Below are 20,809 nucleotides of genomic sequence, written 5' to 3' on the forward strand. Positions count from 1 at the left end.
AAGCAGTTGCGTATAAAAACTAAAAACACTGACTAAGATGCGAAATACCTTGACCACCTCATCCTTTCATGTTTCAACAATCCTTTCACATGCAAGCACTGCACCCCATTTCTTGATGAAATCCAATCTTTGTTTGCTGATTGCTTACCCATCCATTTCATGATTTATGTGAAAATGGATATATGTAAAAAAAAAGAAAAAAAAAAGGGAAATCCCATAATTAATACTGTCAAAATTAAGAAAGATGACCTGTGGCTTTAGCTTCATGCATGGCTAATGGCTGATGTCAAAATTAAGAAAATGAACTGTAGCTTTAAGTATTTGGTAGTCGGAATTAATTGAGGGGTTAGACATAATTCTAGGCTTGGACCCTGTCCAAGTCTCTAACATCTGATTGAGAAATATCATCTAGACTAATCCTGGTGTCATTTCTGATTTCGCCACTTGTGAGCCTCTTTTAAATTCAAATTAATCTAGCCTAATCTCATTTGTGTGTATAAGACCTCTTCATTGTTGAAAAATTTTGTCAAAAACTATGGCTGGAAAACCATTCAACTTCAAATTTTTTCTCTTCATGCAAAAAGTCCTGTTCACCAGAACTTGGAATAAAATATACATTCAGAGAAAAGCTAGCAGCAGCCCGCATGCATCCCAACCCCATTTCAACAAATACCCTTTCCTTGGAAAAGGACAAGGAACACTTTTAAACAAAGCATTGATGTTTCATATGGAGGGGGCACTGTTGAAATCTTCTTCAGTCTTCCCTTACTTCTTGCTCGTAGCCTTTGAAGCTGGAGGGCCATTAAGAGCTTTCACCCTGCTTCTTTTGTACCCTATCATTTGTTTGGTCGGTAAAGAATGGGGGCTAAAGATTATGGTGTTTATTTGCTTTGTGGGATTGAAGGAAGCAAGTTTTAGTGTTGGGAGAACGGTGTTGCCCAAGTTCTTGTTAGAGGATGTTGGGAATGAAGGCTTTGATATGGTGATGAAATGCGGTGGCACAAAAATAGCAGTCACCGATATGCCTAGAGTTATGGTGGATTGCTTCTTGACAGACTATTTGAGGATTGAGTATGTTATAGGCAGAGAGTTGAAGGTGGTTTGTGGGCATTTTATAGGCTTGATGGAGGACAAAAAGACAAGCAGTGGTTCCATGGAACTTGAAAAGGTTCCTAGGGAAGGGAAAATGGATTCACCTGTTATTGGCATAAGTTGCTTCAACAACTCTCTTCATCACCAACTCTTTTCTTGTTGTGAGGTTTGCCATTAATTTTGCTTTTTTTTGCTACTTTTTTTTTCTAACAACAAAAAAGTAATTATGTTATTGTTGGTATCATTCAGGTTGTTTACATGGTAAGTGAAGCTGACAAGAAGAATTGGCAAACGCTTCCTAGGGAGAAATATCCAAGACCATTGATTTTCCATGATGGAAGACTAGCCTTAAGGCCAACACCTATTGCTACTTTGTTCATCTTCATGTGGATTCCCTTTGGGATTTTTCTACTCCTTGTTAGAGCCACAGTCTTCTTCCTGTTACCATACAAGTTGTCTATACTATTTTTACACTTCACAGGTTTGAGAGGCACCTTAATTATCCCCGACGACTGCCGTGTCTCAAATGAGTTAAAACAATTAAGTAAAGAAGGTGGTCTGCTCTATGTATGCAACCACAGAACTCTGCTCGATCCGGTCTACCTTTCAATGGGTCTAGTTCAAGTTCGACCTCCGAGTCTCAGCCTAGCTGTAGTCACATACAGTTTAAGTCGGGTTACGGAGCTGTTTGCGCCGATTAGGACAGTGCGATTAATAAGAAACAGGGAGAAAGACTCAAAGATGATAGAAAAACAACTACAACAAGGTCATCTAGTTATTTGTCCTGAAGGAACCACATGCAGGGAACCATATTTACTGAGGTTTAGTCCTTTATTCGCAGAGAAAACCGACCACATAGTTCCGGTTGCCATAGATTTCCATGTGAGCATGTTCTACGGAACAACGGCCGGCGGGTATAAATCTTTAGACCCCGTGTTCTTGCTCATGAACCCAACATCTCACTGCTCTCTTGCTATTCTAGAGAAGCTACCGAGATCATACACATGTAAAGGAGGGAAATCAAAGTTTGAGGTAGCCAATCATGTGCAGGCACTGATTGGGAAAGCCTTGAATTTTGAGTGTACATCTTTAACAAGAAAGGATAAGTACATGATATTGGCAGGTAATGAAGGAATAGTGTAGCTCTAGTATATACGATCAGGCCATGAATATACCATTACCATAAACTCAAAACAAAAGTTTGCTGCTTCATTAGTGTGTGTGTTGAGTATTGTAGGAAAGAGACATGGGAGCATTGGGGTGGTTGGGGAATTTAATATAGCTGATGATCTGTAATTTGGTTTTCTGTCTATTACGGAAACATGATTATGATAAATATAAAAAAAAAAAAATTCTAAACCATGAATTGAATTGAACTTGTTGATTTTAGTGTCAGTTTGGCCTACTGCAAAATGGATAGAGGAAGAGTCATGGGCCTAGCGGAAGGTTGCAGATTACTTTTGTCGGTTATAAAGGAACTTGGAAATTAATGTCAAATTTTAACATATGATGTAAAAAGTAATAAATTAGTTTAACATATGCAATCTGGATAGCTTCCGTAAATGAGTTTTAAATGTGTTTAATGATTGATAAAAATGTACATGCTCTTCCAAAGCTAGTAGGGATAGAATATGCCATCTCCTATCTTGTCATGTCGGGTGGGACTGGGAAGGAGTTGATTGAGCAACACAGGTTTTCAAAAGGAATAATGCAAAAGAAGAGGTTGCAGCAAAATAAAAATAAAAAAAATCAACCACTACATTGACTTCGGATTTAATGAACTAACAAAGTTTTTAAAATAGAATTCAAGGATTACAATCTCGATTTTAAAATCCATGACCTAAACAGTTAACAAAAGTTGGACACTTCTGTTAAAACTACCATAACCACAGGAATAATAAATTTGTTTATACTCTTCACTTTCACTACCTATGCTCATCTTAGTTCATTCACATGATTTCAATACAATTAGTCATTCTAGTTTCAACACATCCTAGACCTCTCACCTATGGTGGGCTCTCATCATATAGGTCGGTGTGTACCGTTTCGATGCTAAACCGGAACAACCAACACCCCTTTTCGCATCCGTGAAAATTTTGATTTGTACGGTCACACTGGCTCGTTTCAATAAATTTTGGTGACACTAGCCGGTGTGCACCGCTCTAGTACTGAACCGAAACAACCAACAGCCTTTTCCGCAATGGTGAAAATTTCAGTCATTACCAATTGTGCGACTCCTTTTGATCAATTCTGATTACATTGACCAAAACATGGTCATAAAATTAATAATTGTTTACGATTACGTTAAAAACTTAACTGGAATGGGACCAATCAAAAAAGATTTTTTTATACATTCACATTTAAAATATAATAAAAAACGTATTCACCCGATTATTAAAGAAAAATCTCCACTCATCTATCTACTTCTTTTATAGAAAAAAAAAATAAACTAAATCCTTAAAATTTATATTGAAAGATGCATTTTTTAATTTTTCTAGAAAAATAATCTATAAATCAATCAACGAGATAATAAGCAAAAGAGAGATAAAGCAAGGAGTACATTCAACCCAAACCAATAAATTCTGATAAATAAATTATTTTTCATATTATTCTCGAAAACCGATTTACTCTTTAAATAAAAATTAAAATTGATTTTGCCATTTTCCTAATTTTCAAAACTGCATGTTGCCTTCAATCATAGTCGATTTAATTAATATATTTCACTATTTTATTTTTTTAAAAAACTAAATCTATTTTTCATAAAATTATTTCTCTCCGCTACCAAAAATCTATGTTTTGATAAATAATCTAAAAGGGTCAAAATCTGTGTTGACAAATAATAAAAAGGAGTGTTAGATTGATAAATTTTTATGTTATATTTGGAAAAAAACCCCAATGAAAACTATGTATAGAAAATAAATTAATAAATTTAAATTATATATTTTGAATTTAAGTAAATTTGGAGTAAATTTCACTAACTTCCTCAAACCGTGACTTATATTTTAAATTGATCCCTAAACTTTAAAATATTCAAATTAGATCCTTAATTTTGGAGATTAAATCAATCAAGCCCTTTTGCTACTAAAACAATTAATTTCACCTTAAGTGACACTTTAGATCTTATTTGGCATAATTTAAAATTTAAAAAACCTTAAAGAAATGTTAAAAGTAAAAAATAAAATCTTGCATCGAGTAAATTGCACCAAAGTTTTGCTGTTTTGCCTTTTCTTTTTCTCCTAAATTTTTTTTTGGTTAACTTTAGGGTTTAAATTTTTTAAATTTTAAATTATGCCATATAGGATACGATTTGTCGCTTAGTAGTGAAATTAATGGTTTTAGAATAGAAAGGACTTGATTGATGTAACCTCCAAATTTTTGGGGATGTAATTGGAATGCTTGAAAGTTTAGAGACCAATTTATAATGTGATCCATAGTTTGGGGATGTTTGGTGCAAGTTACTCTTAAATTTTATAGTTTTTTTCTAAATAATTAAATTTTATGTTAAATATGATCCAAGTCCATATAATCTTCATAATTTGAAATTTAATCCCTCTACTTGTATTTCCAAGAATTTAGTTTTCTTTTAGATTTCAAAATTCAGGTCCAATTATTTACTCAAACTAAAATTTTCTATTAATTTTGTTAATTTGATATTTTAAAATAAAATAAATACTCATAATTTAGCCATGAAAAAAATTCACAATTGAATTTGCATTTTTAAAATAAAAAATAGAAGGATTAAATTCATTAAAATAAAAGTAGAAGATTAAATTTCAAATGTACAAAGATTACAAGGACTTGAAGCACATTTTAACCTAAATTTTATAATTCGCCTAAAGAAAACCTAACAGCTTAATCAACCCCAACAATTTGTTCGCTGCTAGACAGAAAACCTAACAGCTTAACCTTTTGTCTGCAAAATCAATCCTAAGGATGGCATTGATGCAATTTCTGAACCACACAAGAACAATACCTATTTCAAATCCATATGGATTCTCGAGATTCTTCTCCAAGTCCAGCCCTTTTATTGGTAAGATCTTCTCTTTATATCGTAAATCTTGCAAGAACATTAACAATGAAACATTCCCATGCTTCTGTTTGTTTCCTGAGAAAGTTATATGATAAATTTCTGTGTTTAACCTGTTAGTTTTATGGGTTTTGCTTCTCTTGGCGTTTTTTATTTGGCTGCTTGGTTAATTGTTGAGAGGAAGTTTTTATTTTTCAGGATTTACTGAACTTGGATGAATAGCTAAATGATGCTAATTTTAATTGGTTTGTTCTTTTTAATCCTTTTACTGTCAAGAAAATGCGTGAAAAGAAAGATAAAAGAGAGGAATATGGGCCTTTTAATTCATTTTCTTTAGGTTGTCATTAGGATCCTCAAGTTATGTTAGTTTAAAATAGCTACTACATAGACCTTAATATGAACTTTTTCCATTTTCAACTCTACAAAGGTTTTTGCTCCCTAATGTTTTAAGGAAAATTTGCCAACAGTAATTCTATTTTACTTGTCATTTCTGTTTTTATATTTGTAATCCTAAATTGGTGAAAAATGGATTTGAGAAGTGATCTTATTATATTGCAGTGAAAGTTGGAATTCCAGAATTTCTGAATGGTGTAGGGCATGGGGTTGAAACTCACGTAGCAAAGCTGGAATCTGAGATTGGTGACTTTCAGAAACTGCTCGTCACCCGCACTCTTAAGCTCAAGAAGATTGGAATTCCCTGCAAACATGTAATAATTCCCAACTCGCACTCGAAACACAAATTTTCTTTGATAAGCATGCCAATTTCAAGCAACTGTTTGAACCCCTATTCATTGTACCTTTATGCGGTTATTATTTGATTATCCAGTTATGCAGTATCATTAATAGAATAATAGCTTATGTACATGTTTCTGTTACTGCTCCGACAATCTCCTAAACTATAGTATCCTAGCATGGTGCTTATCAAACTGGAGATTGCAGCTAGCCAAACTATTAATGATACTGTTCTTACATTGCAGCTAGCCAAACCAGTTTGAGCAGTTTGTTTGCATGCACCACCTTACGATCTAACAAAGCTTATGCTGAAAGATACAGACTCTTACGAATGGTTTGAAATATTAGGATAGAATAGAACGGAAATAAAGTTGTCAGAATGGTTTAGCATCAGTAAATCCTCATTGTCTGATAGCAATTTCTTTTAATTTTGTATCATAAAGTTTGAGAAGTTTCCTGCTTCTTTGTTTTAAAAAGGGGGGGGGGGGGAGGCCTTTTAATGGGATTTAGAGAAGATGCTTTTAGTGGTAGTTTTTGATAATGTGCTGGTTTATCATGAACTTTGATACCCTCACTAAGCTTATTTTATTATGGAAGCTTTGTTTTTTTAGAAGCTTTGTTTTTTTGGGTGTAAAACCCTTTGCTATTATCATTTAGTTTTTACCAGGACTGAGTGAGTCATTGATTGGTTTTTGATTTTGGTGTGGCAGAGGAAGCTGATACTGAAATATGCCCACAAATATAGGCTGGGGTTGTGGAGGCCGAGAGCTGAGCCAGTGAAGGTGTGATTAATAAGTTTAATCCTTTGGGAGCTATGCTAAGATGGTGATGTTATTGTACCAGAGAATGGCTTTAGGCCTCTATTTGCAATCATTGGTCACCTTACTCCTTGTTTCAATGGACATGAATTTAGTGGTTTAGGTTCAAAAAAGGGGGAAAAAAAAGGATATCCAATGGATGGCACATTGAATTTAGTGAAGCAAAATGGACTTGCTTGATGTGTAGTCATTTTATTTCTTCTTTTACCATACACCCGCAATTAGTGTTTTCATATTTTCTTGATCGTATTAATATTCAACCCTTCACCTCTCATTGCTGATTCATTTTGAAATCCATCGGTATCATCTTCGTTGCTTGGTGTCACCACTTTCCATATCAACAACTAAATCCTCTTCTCCTTCAATCTTATATTTCATCTATATTAACGTACCAAATCGTTTTATGAAACTCGATCCGCTTGTCTAACATTGTCTCGTGTTGAACATAGCATGCCTTCGAATCAAGGAATTTAGCTCCCAAATGTACCTATCATCCAACGAAGCCTTAGCGTTAAGGGTCACAACTCGCAATTTAAACCACCAAAGATCCACGTCAACAGAGATGCAAGAGATTTTTGAGAGTTGCGGGTCAAACTCTTTTGTGACAAGGAATCTTAATTAGGCCCCAAGCGAAGAATGAGGCCAAAGATTTCACTTCACATGTGGACAAACTGCCAAGAAACTGTTTTAACATGTACATATATGTGTATATATATATCCTTTAGCCAAGTTTTAGGGGCCTCAACCCTGTGTACCTTTTGACAAACTCAGGACCGATTCATTTGCTGCTTTCTTGTTTCCAAGATTAAGTCGATATTAAGCAAAGGATTTGGATAAAGCATGCAAATTGTGTTTGAAGACAAATTAAAGCCTGAAGTGAGGACAATGGGTGAAAGAAAGCTACTCATGACACAACCAAAAGAAACTGGTAAAGCCTTGCTTATCATAAACTATAGAGTAATATGCTAATGGGTAAACTACATTAGCAATCACCCAATTATGGATTTTTTTTTTCATTTTTAATTACTTAACTATGAAAAGTTATAAAAGTGGTCACTCAACTGTTCAATTTTATCTTTTTTGGCTACCCAACTATCTTAGACTTTAAGTGTTTTCAGTTTTATGTTGGCTAGTTGGTGACTAAAAAAGACAATTTTAAATAGTTGAGTAATCATTTTGTAATTTTTCATAGTTAGGTGACAAAAAAATAAAAAGCCCCATAGTTGGGTGACCTCTATTGTTGTTTACCTATGGTAATTTATGTAATTAAAGGAGCCGAGGTGGACAGAATTGATTAATTATAATATCCAAGGCCTCAAAAGGAGGCAACGTGGAACAGTTCAGACTTCTCATAATTAACAAGTCGACTAGAAAAGAGAGAAAAATTCACCATCACTTTAATGGCTCGAGAAGAGTGGACATTCAAGGAAAAAATTCATTCGTAAATAGCAGGTGATTAATGGATGTAGCGCCTCTGGCGATCTTAATTCCTTTTATTGTCCCATCCTTGTCTGCTTTGGAAAGCATTGCAGAGAAGACATTCTGGCAGAAAACAAACAAATAAAGAGAAATTCGATCTCCTAGTCTTAATCCACGACATGGTTTTAAATGCTTTATTAGGTTACCATTAATCAAAACATGATAAATGACCATCGAAATGCATTGCATGATAAGGGAGGTCAATATTCAGTGCTGCCAAAGAGCCCTACCCTCTTTTCTTACCTTTAATGGGTTTTAGTAGTTTCCCCGCCAACAGGATGTTGTTCGTTATCAGCCTGCCTTGACCAAAAGCATTTTGAAATGGAGAAAAATATCATTTAGGACTTCCTTGAGTCTATTGACCAATTTTTGCTGGAAATGATGTTATAAGCAACATTACAATGACTAATGGGACAAATGTTTTCAGCCTTAATGTGAGGATTCCCTTTCGAAACAAGTGAAATGATCGTCTTGTTTAGCTCCTTTAACAGGTGTCCTGAGTTAAAAAAGAACAGTGTGGCCTCCATAGTCAGGGACCAACAATGTCCCGGAATGCCTAACAGAATCATTCTTCACCTCACTTCAACGTAAAGGTCTCAACCTAATCTTAAGAGAGTCTGGGGAGGTTAAGAACGTTGAGCCTATCCTTGATTAGAACAATGTTGGCAAAGTCCTCCTTACAATAAATATCTTGAACATGCTGAAGAAATATTTGTTTGATCTATGTTATTGTTGGAGTCACACAACCTCTAGATCCTATTCCATTCCCTTTTCCTTCTAGTGGCAATGTGAAAGAATTTTGTATCGCAACCCTTTCAATGTACCATAGAATTTTGTATATGGTTTTACTACTCAAGGGTTCTCAATTCCTCCGTTGTAAGTTTTTCTCTATTATAGTCCTCTGTCTTCATATATTGCTTCAAGTTGGTGTTTAGGAAGTGACGATCCCAAATGCTGGTGAGCCTTAATTCTGAGCACTCCAAGCTTCATTAACATCCTTGTATTGAGGGTGAGTGATTACTATCCGTCGAAACAACTAGAGGCTTGGCTAGTGGTTGTCCATGTGTAATACGGTCCCTTTGTCGGTATTTTAACTAGATCACATTTATGGATGCACTTAATGAGATTCTTTGCACATTGTATATCCTTATTTGAGAAGGAAAGTTTGCCTTTGTGTCAAAGTTCCCAACCATCATCTCCCACAAATTCAGTAGCTAACTCATATAATTTCTCTCATACTATGTCTTTCACTAGTAATCCAAAGGATTCATCAGGATCCTCAATGTACGCAAATAAAATATTATTATTCATTATAGAAGGAAAACCCCACTTCGTTGCCAACTTCTCACCAGCTTCAGCTTCAACTATATGGAGATCACCATTAGACAAATCCTGTGACGCCTCATTGGCGATTCAATTAAGAAGAGGATTTTGAGCAGTGGCAAAGGTAGAGGGGTACGGGGAGGCTGCAAAATAAAAATAAAAATGGTAGAGTTGCTCTAGACTTTAGAGCCCCTTTGTTGTAAAAATACAAATTAGTACAATAGTAAAATTTCATTTTGACCCCTCAAACATTTATATTTTACTTATGACCCCTTCAACTATACAAGTCATATCAGAAAATTATATACAAGCTATAAACTCAAGTTTTACTTTTTTTAATTAAAAAAGAAAATTAAAAATATCAGAATTTAAATTTAATATACGTACATGCTATTTTTGAAGATGAATTTTATGTATCAATTAATTAAACTCAATTTATAATATAGTCATCATACAACTTCATTCAAAGAGTTTTAAATTATTAAAGGTTAATTAAAATTAATTTTAAGAAAAAATATTAATTTATTATTAAACTAGTTTATTTATCGGTGTGATACATGGATTAATTGTATGTACTAAGAAAAATAAAAATATTTAATTTAAAGTTTATTATATTTAGCAATAAAAGATTTAAATTAATTTATATTCTTCTTTAAAAATTAAGGAATATGTTAATAATATAAGTAACGAAATAAAAAAAACATAATTGAAAAATAAAACAAGATAGTATTGTAATGATGTGCAAGCATGATGTATAAAAGAGATACAAATGTTATTTCATTAATAATAGTACAGACACAATTACATTAGAAGATAGTTCATAATGTGTATATTTGTATTAAAATAAAAGGAAAATTAAGTAATAAATATTCTTTGCCTCATGTTACCAAATAATAAATCTAATATTCAAATCTGTAAAGAAAATGGAAGTGTTAAATATTTAATTTTCTATTAAACATTCAATGACTATATACATAAAAATTATTGTATTAGGTATAGATTGTCTCAAGTCGTATTACAGTGTTCACCACTCTATTGTGCTTAAATTTATGATTTAATTTATACATTTTATTTCATCTAATTTGCTCCCTTTATTATTATAATTCCATTAGTTAATCTTAATAATTAACACTTTAAATGACTCCGATAGTTAACATGAATCTTTTAAAACACTTAATTCAACTCATAATGTCGAAATAGAATTTTTTTTTTGTTAGAATAGCTTTTTTTTATAAAAAAAAGAAATTAAGTTAAATTTTTAATCTAAATAGTTAGCAATATTAATTATTTGAATTAACTAATAATATTATAAAAAAAAGGAATGAATTAAAGTACAGGATAATCTCAAATGTAAGTATGGTAGAGGGACCAAAACTGAATATGACCATTTTGATGTTAATAGAGAGTTGAAAATCATGCACCCCCCACGTCCAACCCCAACAAGAATTCACAACGAATAACAAATTTTTTACTTCATGTAGAGGATTCTTTTTTTATAGAGAGAGAATTGTAAATAAGAAAAATGGAATATATCAATATAAAGCACTTATTGATATAGCAAAAACATTGCTAAACACATTGTAAATGCCCAAATTTGCATGGCACATAAAAAATAAACTAAGAAATAAAATAAAATAATAATAAGTCCAAAATTTTACGGCCCAAATTTCCAATGGCCTAATATGGCCCAAAATTAACCTAAACCCTAAAGCCCAAAATTTTCAAAAAAAAAACCCTCAGGAGCGTCTCCCCTCCGTTGACCTTGACAACATCTGCAAAAATGACAGAAAAGAAAGAAGAAACAATTCAAGAAACGAAAAAGAAGCGAAGACAAACAGTAGCAGTAGCAGTAGCAGAAAGCAAACACATGTATCTATGGCTATAAAAGCCCTCACCAAATTGTAATTTTTTTACGAAGAAATACACAGAGAAATAGAAAAAAAAAGGGGGCAAATCGAAAGAGAAAGAAATAAAAAATACCATAGTTTTTTAAATAGAGGTATATTTTCATCTTTTTTGCATATTTATTTTAAATATAGCACATATATACATATATACTCAAAAACAAGTTTTTTTTTACCTTCGTTGCGATCGCTGAAGACAGAACCGAAGGGTTCCCTTTGTTTTTTCTGAATTTTGGAGGGCTTTTTGGTTCAAAATCGGCGGCCATCACGGCGAAGCCCGGCAATTTCGAAGGCTGAAACAGGGCCGTGTTTCAGAGAAAAAAAGAAAGAGGATTTCAGTTTTTTTTAAAGAGAAGGCTAAAATGAATTTTTTTTTAAAAAAATTTTGAGTTAAATAGGCCCTACGAAACGACACCGTTTTGGGCCAGTGCTAACAGAAGCCAAAACGGCGTCGTTTTAACGCGAACCGCGCCTGACCAACCCGAAGGCTAGGATCCGCGTGCTTTCTTAGCACATGGGTTATTTGTGCATTTAACCCTTCTGCCCATAACGCGTCGTTTTGACAATGCATTGAACTTGAACAACAGCACGATAGCGGAGGTCTGTAGTCAATTCAAGATTAAACACCATAACTCATCACCATATCGCCCAAAAATGAATGGTGTGGTGGAGGCAGCAAATAAAAACATTAAGAAGATCGTGGGGAAAATGACTGAGACTTATAAAGATTGGTATGAGAAGTTACCATTTGCCTTCTATGCTTATCGAACGTCTGTCAAGACCTCCACCGGGGCAACGCCTTTCTCTTTGGTTTATGGAATAGAGGCGGTTTTGCCCATTAAAGTTGAGATTCCTTCTCTCCGAGTTTTGTCAGAGTTGAAGTTAGATGAAGCAGAATGGATCTAATCCTAATATGATCAGCTGAACTTGATCGAAGAAAAGAGGCTAAGGGTTATCCGTCATGGTCAGATGTACCAAAAACGAATGATGCGAGCTTATGACAAAAATGTTCGCCCTAGAAAATTCCATAAGAGAGACTTGGTATTAAAAATGATCTTTCCCATACAAAAGACTTCAGAGGAAAGTCAATGCCAAACTGGGAAGGACCTTATGTGGTAAAGAAGACCTTTTCTGGAGGAGCTTTGATTTTGATCGAGATGGATGGCAAAAACTTGCCTAATCCTGTGAATTCAGATTCAGTCAAGAAGTACTTCACTTAAAAAAAAAGGAGAGTCCAAGGCGAAAACTCGTAAAAGGGCGCTTTGAGACCAAAGGAGTTTTGAGTTGAAAACCCAAGAAATGGCAATTCAAATTTTGATCGAATATGGGGCATGTGGTAGTATAGTCCTCTTCAAATTAATAAGAAGGAGAGATGCTACATTTTAGGGCATCAACAAAGTACTCTAGGTATTCTAAACACGTATCAAGTTTAAATGGTCATCGAGAAGTTAATGCGAAGAAACTCATGCCATGATATCTGGGGCACCTAGTGTCATCTTATTCATTTTGTATTTTAGCAAAATTTGCTATTTTGATTAATTTATTCATTTCGAGCTTTGCTCTCAATAAATTTGAATCTTGTCCATTGTTACAATATTTTTTCAAGCATTTTTATTGAAATAACGATTAACGGACGAATAATATTCAAGTAAAAGGAATTCTACATATTTTTTCTAAGTAGTACAAGGACCTGAAATAGGACCACTAGTCAGAACTAACCAAATTTAAGAGTTGGAAACATTTGGGAAGGAATAGTCTAAATTGCGATTAGTTCTTCGAATTTCTTGTTAGAGATACCAAATCTGAACAGGAAGGCATGACAATACATCATTGTAAAACATTGACAAACAACGAACAATATCAACCTAAGCATTAAAAGGGGATTATTCTCGAAAAATGACATTCTGTATTCATGCAAATATCATTCATACATATCTAGTTAGAAGCATTTGATTCATTCTGATAGTGACATTATAATTGCTTGGCATATATAGGCCCATGAAATAGATTCTATAGGTCATGTTCCCCAGAGAATGGTGTAATAGATCAGAGAAACCATAAATCTTATACCCCTGAAGTTGCAGTGGGATGGATTGAAATCATTATGGTGAATCTTATCTCCCTGAAGTTGCAGTGGAGCAGATTGAAGCCACTAATCTTATCTCCCTAAAGTTGCGGTGGAGCAGATTGAAGCGACAAATCCTATACCCCTGAAGTTGCAGTGGGATGGATTGAAATCATCATGGCGAATCTTATCCCCCTAAAGTTGCAGTGGAGCAGATTGAAGCCACTAATCTTATCTCCCTGAAGTTGCAATGGAGCAGATTGAATATGCGAATCTTATTTCCCTGAAGTTGCAGTGGAATAGAATAAAGCTACAGATCACAAATCCTACACCCCTAAAGTTGTAGCGAGATGGGTTGAAGTCATTATGGCGAATTTTATCTCCCTGAAGTGGCAGTGGAGTAGATTAAAGCCACAAATCTTATCTCCCTGAAGTTACAGTAGAGCAAATTAAAGCTACAAATCTTATCTCCCTGAAGTTGCAGTGGAACAAATTAAAGCTACAAGTTACAAGTCTTATCTCCTTGAAGTTGTAGTGGAGTAGATTGAAGCTACAAATCTTATTTCCCTAAAGTTGCAGTGGAACAGATCAAAGCTACAAGTTACAAATATTATCTCTCTGAAGTTGCAGTGGAGCAGATTGAAGCTACTAATCTTATCTCCCTGAAGTTGAAGTAGAGTAGATTGAAGCTACTAATCTTATCTCCCCAAAGTTGCAGTGGAGCAGATTGAAGCGATAATTCTTAAACCCCTGAAGTTGCAGTGGGTTAGAACGAGGCTATTTGGAAGAGACACCAAAAAAGTCAAGATTTTGCAAGACCAAGCAAATTTGACCTTTTATAAAGTCATTGCTTCATTCCCGTTACACGACAATGAGCAAAGAAGGGTAGCTGTAAATGCCCAAATTTGCTCGAGCCCATAAAAATAAACCAAAAAATAAAATAAAATAATAATAAGTCTAAAAATTTATAACCCAAATTTTCAATGGGCCAATATGGCTCAAAATTAACCTAAACCCTAAAGTCCAAAATTTTCAGAAAAATACAAAAAAAAACCCTAGTTCCTAAGCTGCCGTCGTCAGTGCGAATGTCGTCCTTGACGCCTCGGGAGCGTCTCCCCTCCGTTGACCTTGCCAACGTTTGTAAAAATGACAGAAAAAAAAGCAAAAATAGTGCAAGAAATGGAAAAGAAGTGAAGACAAACGGTAGCAGTAGCAGAAAGCAAACACATGTATCTATGGCCATAAAAGCCCTCACCAAATTGTATTTTTTTTACGAAATACATAGAGAAATAGAAAAAAATAGGGCAAATCGAAAGAGAAAGAAATAAAAAAATACCATAGTTTTTTAAACAGAGGTATATTTTTGTCTTTTTTTGCATATTTGTTTTAAATATAGCACATATATACATATATACTCAAGAACAAGTTTTTTTTTACCTTCACATGATTGCCAAGACGGGCGAAGGGTTCCTCTGCTTTTTCGAATTTTGGAGGGCTTTTTGGGTATTTTGGTTCTAAATCAAATGAGGAAAAAAGATCAAAAAGGCTTTTTTTATTTTGTCACCATTGTGAGCAGCATTACTGTCATGGCATTTATCACTGTGGAGCCCGACGACTCGATGGTTTGAGCAGCAGTAGCGTTTCAAAGAAAAAAAAGGAGGATTTCAATTTTTTTTAAAGAGAAGGCAAAAATGATTTTTTTTAAATGAGTTAAATAGGCCCTACGAAACAACACCGTTTTGGCCAGTGCTAACAGACGCCAAAACAGAGTCGTTTTGACGCGACTAATGTTCGACCCGACCCGAGGGCTATTTGCGCATTTAGCATATGGGTTATTTGCGCATTTAGCCCTTTTGCTTTTTTAGTTCTTTAATCCAGTCTTTTTTGTTTTTTATTAATACCCTATAATTTTATTTTTATTTCATTTTAGTCCTTAAAAGAATGATGTCGTTTTGGAGACAGGGAATAATTTCTCATCTAGTCCTTGTCTGTTTTAGCGCATTCAATTTCGACCCTTATTCGATTTTTTTATTTTAATTTATTATGATTTATGCCTTTAAAATTTATATATTTTTATTTTATTTTATCTACTATATTATTCATTGATTTTGTCATTATTATTCATTCAATTTAATACTAAGATAATGACCGCAACATGATTATCGTTTAATCGTTGTTTTGTTATCATCATAAAAGTATCGATATTATTCATTAGCATAGCATTTTTTGGGCTGTATCTTCTTATTCTCCTTTATTTACTTACTTATTTATTCATTCGCTTATTTTCCGTTTTAACATTCCACCATTGTTTTGTTCATCCTCACCAAATTATCATATCATGTCTCGTGTTCAAATATATCCATTCGTTTTATGAAGTTTAAATGTATTTTTTAAATAAACAAATATAAGAATAAAAATAAATGTCATTTTAAAAAGGGGGGTTACATATTCGTTCCACCTAATGCATAAGAAACATTTAAAACCGAGGTAATGTTCATTATCTTAGAATTAGAAAAGTCATGTTCTTAACTTACGGAATATGTCTTCTTTTTAAAACCGAGATAATCGAATATATTTTAAAAATAAATAAATTTTTTTGCGTTTATTCTTATTTTCGGGGATTTAAGGCATTGTATCCTAACTTACGGAACATGATCCTTCCTTCTCGATTAACTTGAAATAAGCCATTTCCGTGGAAATTAATTTAGTAATGCCTTAATACAAAAAGGGATCGTGTTTTAATTGTTTTCAAATTTTCAATTCACAACACTAAGACTTTAATTAATCAACTAGGTACTAATTTTGGGCGTTACGAGGGTGCTAATCCTTCCTCGTGCGTAACCGACTCCCGAACCCATTTCTCGAATTTTTTAGACCGAAAAATATTGTTTTAATAAATCAATTTCTTAACAAAACGATTAAATTACGAGGTGACCCGATCACACCTCTTAAAAAGAATTGATGGCGATCGACTCCCATTTTTGTTTTTATATAAAAAGCCGATTTCAAAAAATTGGTTTCGACACACGTAATTTTTGCAATTAAAAGCACTTCTTGAATTCGTTTTTTTCAATAATGTGTATTTGACAGGAATTTTTTTAGTAGAGGTTGTTTTGAACAGTGAACAATTATTCTGAATGATAGTTCTTATAATATAATTACTCTGAAACGAAAATTATTTTCACAAAAGAGATAGCTACATTGATAATTATTCCGAGTCTAATAACTATTTTTATATTTAAGAATAGATAAAATATTACTAGACAAAAAATGTATCTCTGTTTTATTTTTATATTGTTTAATTAAGATATGGGAAAGTTGGAGAAAATAAAAATAAAATTGTAACCAGAAGATAGTCTTAGATTTGACATTCAAACATAAAATGTATAACTTATTTCTTTATTTCCAAACAAGATTGATGAAATTGGGGCATGATTGCATTCCAAATTCACATTCTTGTTTAATGAAGGCACATGGATGGATTTGAAAACAACGGTGAATTAGGCAAAAAGCAAGAGCCAACTGAAAGCATATCAATAGAAGGACAAAAAAATCTGAGAAAAGAACAGAGGCATGGTGGTCCTTGAATTTTAGTCACCTTACTGCATGACCAAATTGCAAAAAAATTGAGAGACTCCCCTCCAAAAGGCCAAACACTTGTGTTGGTGATAGGGATGCCACTTGGGTATCCCACTTCTCAAATCCCTACATCAGACAACTTGGTTCATGTGAATACACGTGTTAGCCCTTAAGAGTTAGATTTGGACAAAAGTGATTGATTCCTAAGATTGATCTTTTGCTTCTTCTTCCCCATTGGTGGGTAGGGTAACCCTTTTTTATTTCATTCAATTCAAACCTCGTTAATTGTGGTTTGTGGATGTAATTCTAAAAGCCAAACCTTTCTTTTCCATTTTTTTTCTAGCTTTTGGGAAAGAATGGGAAAAGTTAAATTTCAAGGGGTTTATTTCTAGATTTTGTTTTAAACTTTTTTTAGGGTGTGAGGGCACATGCAAGGCATTTGAGAGGTGGGTGCACTTGAAAAATGTAGGGCCATGGAGGCACATGGTGGTGAGAAGGGCTGCTTCATCGAGGGCACCTTCTGTGACTCTGTTTTGCTCATAAACACCCCTCAATTCAACCTTTTTTTCTGTTTTATTTTTTCAATTTTTCATATGCATTTTACTGTGTATGAAGACTATTTTCTGAAATTTATGGTTGCCCCTCTCAATAATGTCGTCTTCACGATTCAAACCCATATTTTTCCCTTGAAATATAATGTGTCTTATCATTACACCTAATGCTTTTTGATGTTCCGACAAACAATATTAGGTTACCAAAATATACATTCTCCTTATCACACTTGTGCTGACACAAATTGATTTTAATTTTTGCTTCTTTCAATTTCAAATAAAAACAATTGACGAAAGATGTAATTAATTAGTTAAATTAGGAAGACTTAGAGTGTGTATAATAATAATTTTAATTTTTTCTTAATATAAAATTTTCAAAAGAACGTTGAATAAGATAAGTAGGTAGGTAGCTACTTTTCATTTCATGTAGAAATATTCAAATTACTTAATATAAAATATTATATTAATGAGGTTAAAATTAAAATCAATAGTTACTCTTATCAAACAACATAATTATATTCAATACTTAAATCTATTAATTTATCAAATAATTTTCTAATACAAATTCGACACTTATAAAATTTAATACTTAATATTTTAACACTTAAAGTTTTAATTTATCACAAACACTCTTACCCCGAAAATTACTTGATTCTTTCTCTGGTTTACAAAACCAAACAAATCCGCATACCTCAGATTGCATGCTAAATATTGATAAACTTATGAATTTGCAAAACCAATCGAATTAGCTAAATGCGGAATTAAAAGGTAAAAGTTCCTCAATTTTTAATCAAAGTAATTTAATTTTATAAATTTCAAAAATAATTAATACATTTTTCTATCAATTTTATATAACATGATTGGTATAATAGAAAACCTAGCCTTTAAAATTTACGCATTTTATCTATTTTATATGTATTTTTGAAGTTTTAGTATTTTTTTATACATTTGGCATTTATGGTTTAATTTATTATTACGTACAATTGATAGAAAATATTAATTAATTAAATTGTTTTATTAAAATTAATTTAATTAATATCAAAATTGAGAGTAGTGAAAACATATTTTAGAAAAATCTCAGCATTGAGACATGAATTTGATGAAATCCAAAATTTAATTGAAATTAAATTCAAAAACAAAACAAATTTAATATCAATTATTGAATTATACTATTAATATTTATTTACACGGTAAACAAAGTAAGCTTTAATTACATTTTTTTCATTGTTGTAATAAAAATCGTAGCAATTAAATTAATAATAAAAAATTCGATCCAGTTGAATTTCAATTGTAATGTGATATAAGAATACTTTTTTATAATTTTGTTACATATATTTAATTAATTGATTTAATCAATTAAATAAATGATGCTTGAGAAAATTACACCCCTATCAATCATAATAGAGCAGTTGTAATAAACACCTTTTCACATGTTGCCAATAGAACCGAGCCGATCTGTTGGCGCCTGAGCCTCACCGCGGGCAAGAAACTCGGTGATAGCCGTCATGGCTCGAACTTGCATCTCTAAAGCCGCTATGTAATCGCTCGTTTCTTCTAGAAGGTTGTTGCAAGATAGTTTCCGGCAACCTGGGACAAGACGTCTCAAAGCCTTCAACTTCCTCTCAACGACCGGCAGTTTTTTCTTCTCTCTGTTAACCACCGGCTTCCTCAACCTTGTATGGACGGTGACCTTGGCTTTCTTATGTTTCTTCATATTGGTACCAGCAGTGAGTGGAGCGGCGAGAATCGCTCTGCTCCAACGCGTGGTTCCCTTGGCTGTTATGGCAAGAACTCTGTCGGCCGTTTGATGGAGTTCCTTGGCGGAAGTGGAAGAGGAGGCCCGACGAGAACGACAGAGAGCTTGGAAGAGCTTGGAGGAGTAGATCTGATGCTCTCGTTTCGTTCTCCATCGCTTCATTGTTTGGTTGGGTTGGACAGAAACTGGGTCTCCTTCCGTTTTCCTCCGTTTAAACACAGGGCTTGGTTCGAGGTTTGGTATCAAAGAAGCAAAGTAATTGCGGAAAAGGGAATGGAAGGAAAGAAAGAAAGAACTTCCAATACTAATTTTCTTGGTTTGGTGGCTGATTCTTATAATTATAAATAAAAACCATTTTTGTCCTAAATAAATAAATAAATAAATAAAAGCGATTCACGGGAATCAACAAGCGGCATGCCTTAATCACATTTATTCCTTTCATACAATAAATAAAAATTATTTTATAAACAAATTAATCCTATTTCAGAAAAAGTCATAGTTGTAAAATTAAAATGTCAATCTATTTTAGCTTCTTAATACATATATTCCATCACATTACTCACGTGTGGATGATAATCTCAAGACACCAGCTGAGTCAAGAAATGAAAAGGGACATTACATTGATCTGTGGAGAATTTACGAACGCAAGTGGACGACAAATTCATGAACCAGACCAAGATTTTTTGGATTTCCCTCATCTAAAACAAAAGAAAATTCTCCCACTATATATTTGTACCAATTAGATTTTGGCAGCCATTTATCGTGCTTCATATTATTGGGTTACCAAACTTTTTCCCCTCTTCTCTATTTGTTTTACCTTTGAATTTTTTTCCAAGTTAAATCTCTCTCGATATTGTTTTTTTCTATTTATAAGAAAACTTCAACACTTATTCGAAAAATATGAGATTGTTGGTGCATTGTATTTTTCCTTCATTCATTTGTTCTTTACGTACCCGTTGACTTGTAATTATACTAATCTTGACTCAATTCTTTTTACCATTGAAGTGGTCAAAATTTTGGTTGAAATATACGACCTTTTCATTTTTCTTTTGTAAAATTCTAACGTTTTTAATTTGATTTAAATATACTCTTTTAAAATTCAAAATTTAATCTCTATATTTTAAGTTTAAGACATTCAGTCCCTATGCTTTTTATTTAAGAATCTTGATCCCTTCGTTTTAATTTTTCATTAAAATTAATAGTATCAAAGGTAAAATATTATAGTTTTTTTATCGATTTGGTCCTTAACATAATTTTTAATTTTAAAAAATTAATTTTGTATATTTTAATTAAAAACATAAAAATTTATATTTTTAAAAGATAAAAAATTATGAAAAAATTAAAATCTCTTTAAATTTTAAAAAAAAATCCAAAATTCATTATTATCCTTCACTATGTGTAGACACCACAATAGAAATTAAGCAAGGAAATGTTATTCAAAATTGAAGGCCTAAAATCCAAAGGATTATCCCATTGCACCATT

The 20,809-nt window shown here is 33.0% G+C and overlaps 3 protein-coding genes across 4 annotated transcripts; 2 read left to right on the forward strand and 1 right to left on the reverse strand.

Moving 5' to 3' along the window:
* Nucleotides 1–484: 484 nt before the first annotated feature.
* On the forward strand, nt 485–2,458 carry LOC105792461 (probable glycerol-3-phosphate acyltransferase 3). The gene is made up of 2 exons (XM_012621047.2): nt 485–1,258; nt 1,342–2,458. The coding sequence occupies exons 1-2, from the start codon at nt 536–538 to the stop codon at nt 2,233–2,235; spliced, it is 1,617 nt and encodes a 538-aa protein (XP_012476501.1). The 5' UTR covers nt 485–535; the 3' UTR covers nt 2,236–2,458.
* Nucleotides 2,459–4,943: 2,485 nt separating this feature from the next.
* On the forward strand, nt 4,944–6,954 carry LOC105792462 (uncharacterized). 2 transcript variants are annotated; one of them, XM_012621049.2, is made up of 3 exons: nt 4,944–5,122; nt 5,678–5,826; nt 6,097–6,311. In XM_012621049.2, exons 1-3 carry the CDS (start codon nt 5,026–5,028, stop codon nt 6,112–6,114), a joined length of 264 nt encoding a protein of 87 aa, XP_012476503.1. In that variant the 5' UTR covers nt 4,944–5,025; the 3' UTR covers nt 6,115–6,311. The 2 variants fall into 2 exon arrangements, with proteins under 2 accessions (XP_012476503.1, XP_012476502.1); XM_012621048.2 differs by lacking the exon at nt 6,097–6,311 and adding an exon at nt 6,562–6,954 and having other exon boundaries at nt 4,948–5,122.
* Nucleotides 6,955–13,162: 6,208 nt separating this feature from the next.
* Nucleotides 13,163–19,650, reverse strand: LOC105792463 (transcription factor bHLH149). Its single transcript, XM_012621051.2, has 2 exons — nt 19,087–19,650; nt 13,163–13,240 (listed from the first exon to the last, which is right to left on the reverse strand). Exons 1-2 carry the CDS (start codon nt 19,486–19,488, stop codon nt 13,163–13,165), a joined length of 480 nt encoding a protein of 159 aa, XP_012476505.2. The 5' UTR covers nt 19,489–19,650.
* Between the last annotated feature and the right edge of the window lie 1,159 nt (nt 19,651–20,809).

Source organism: Gossypium raimondii, chromosome 8, assembly GCF_025698545.1.
Source record: "Gossypium raimondii isolate GPD5lz chromosome 8, ASM2569854v1, whole genome shotgun sequence".
NCBI classification, from domain to species: domain Eukaryota; kingdom Viridiplantae; phylum Streptophyta; class Magnoliopsida; order Malvales; family Malvaceae; genus Gossypium; species Gossypium raimondii.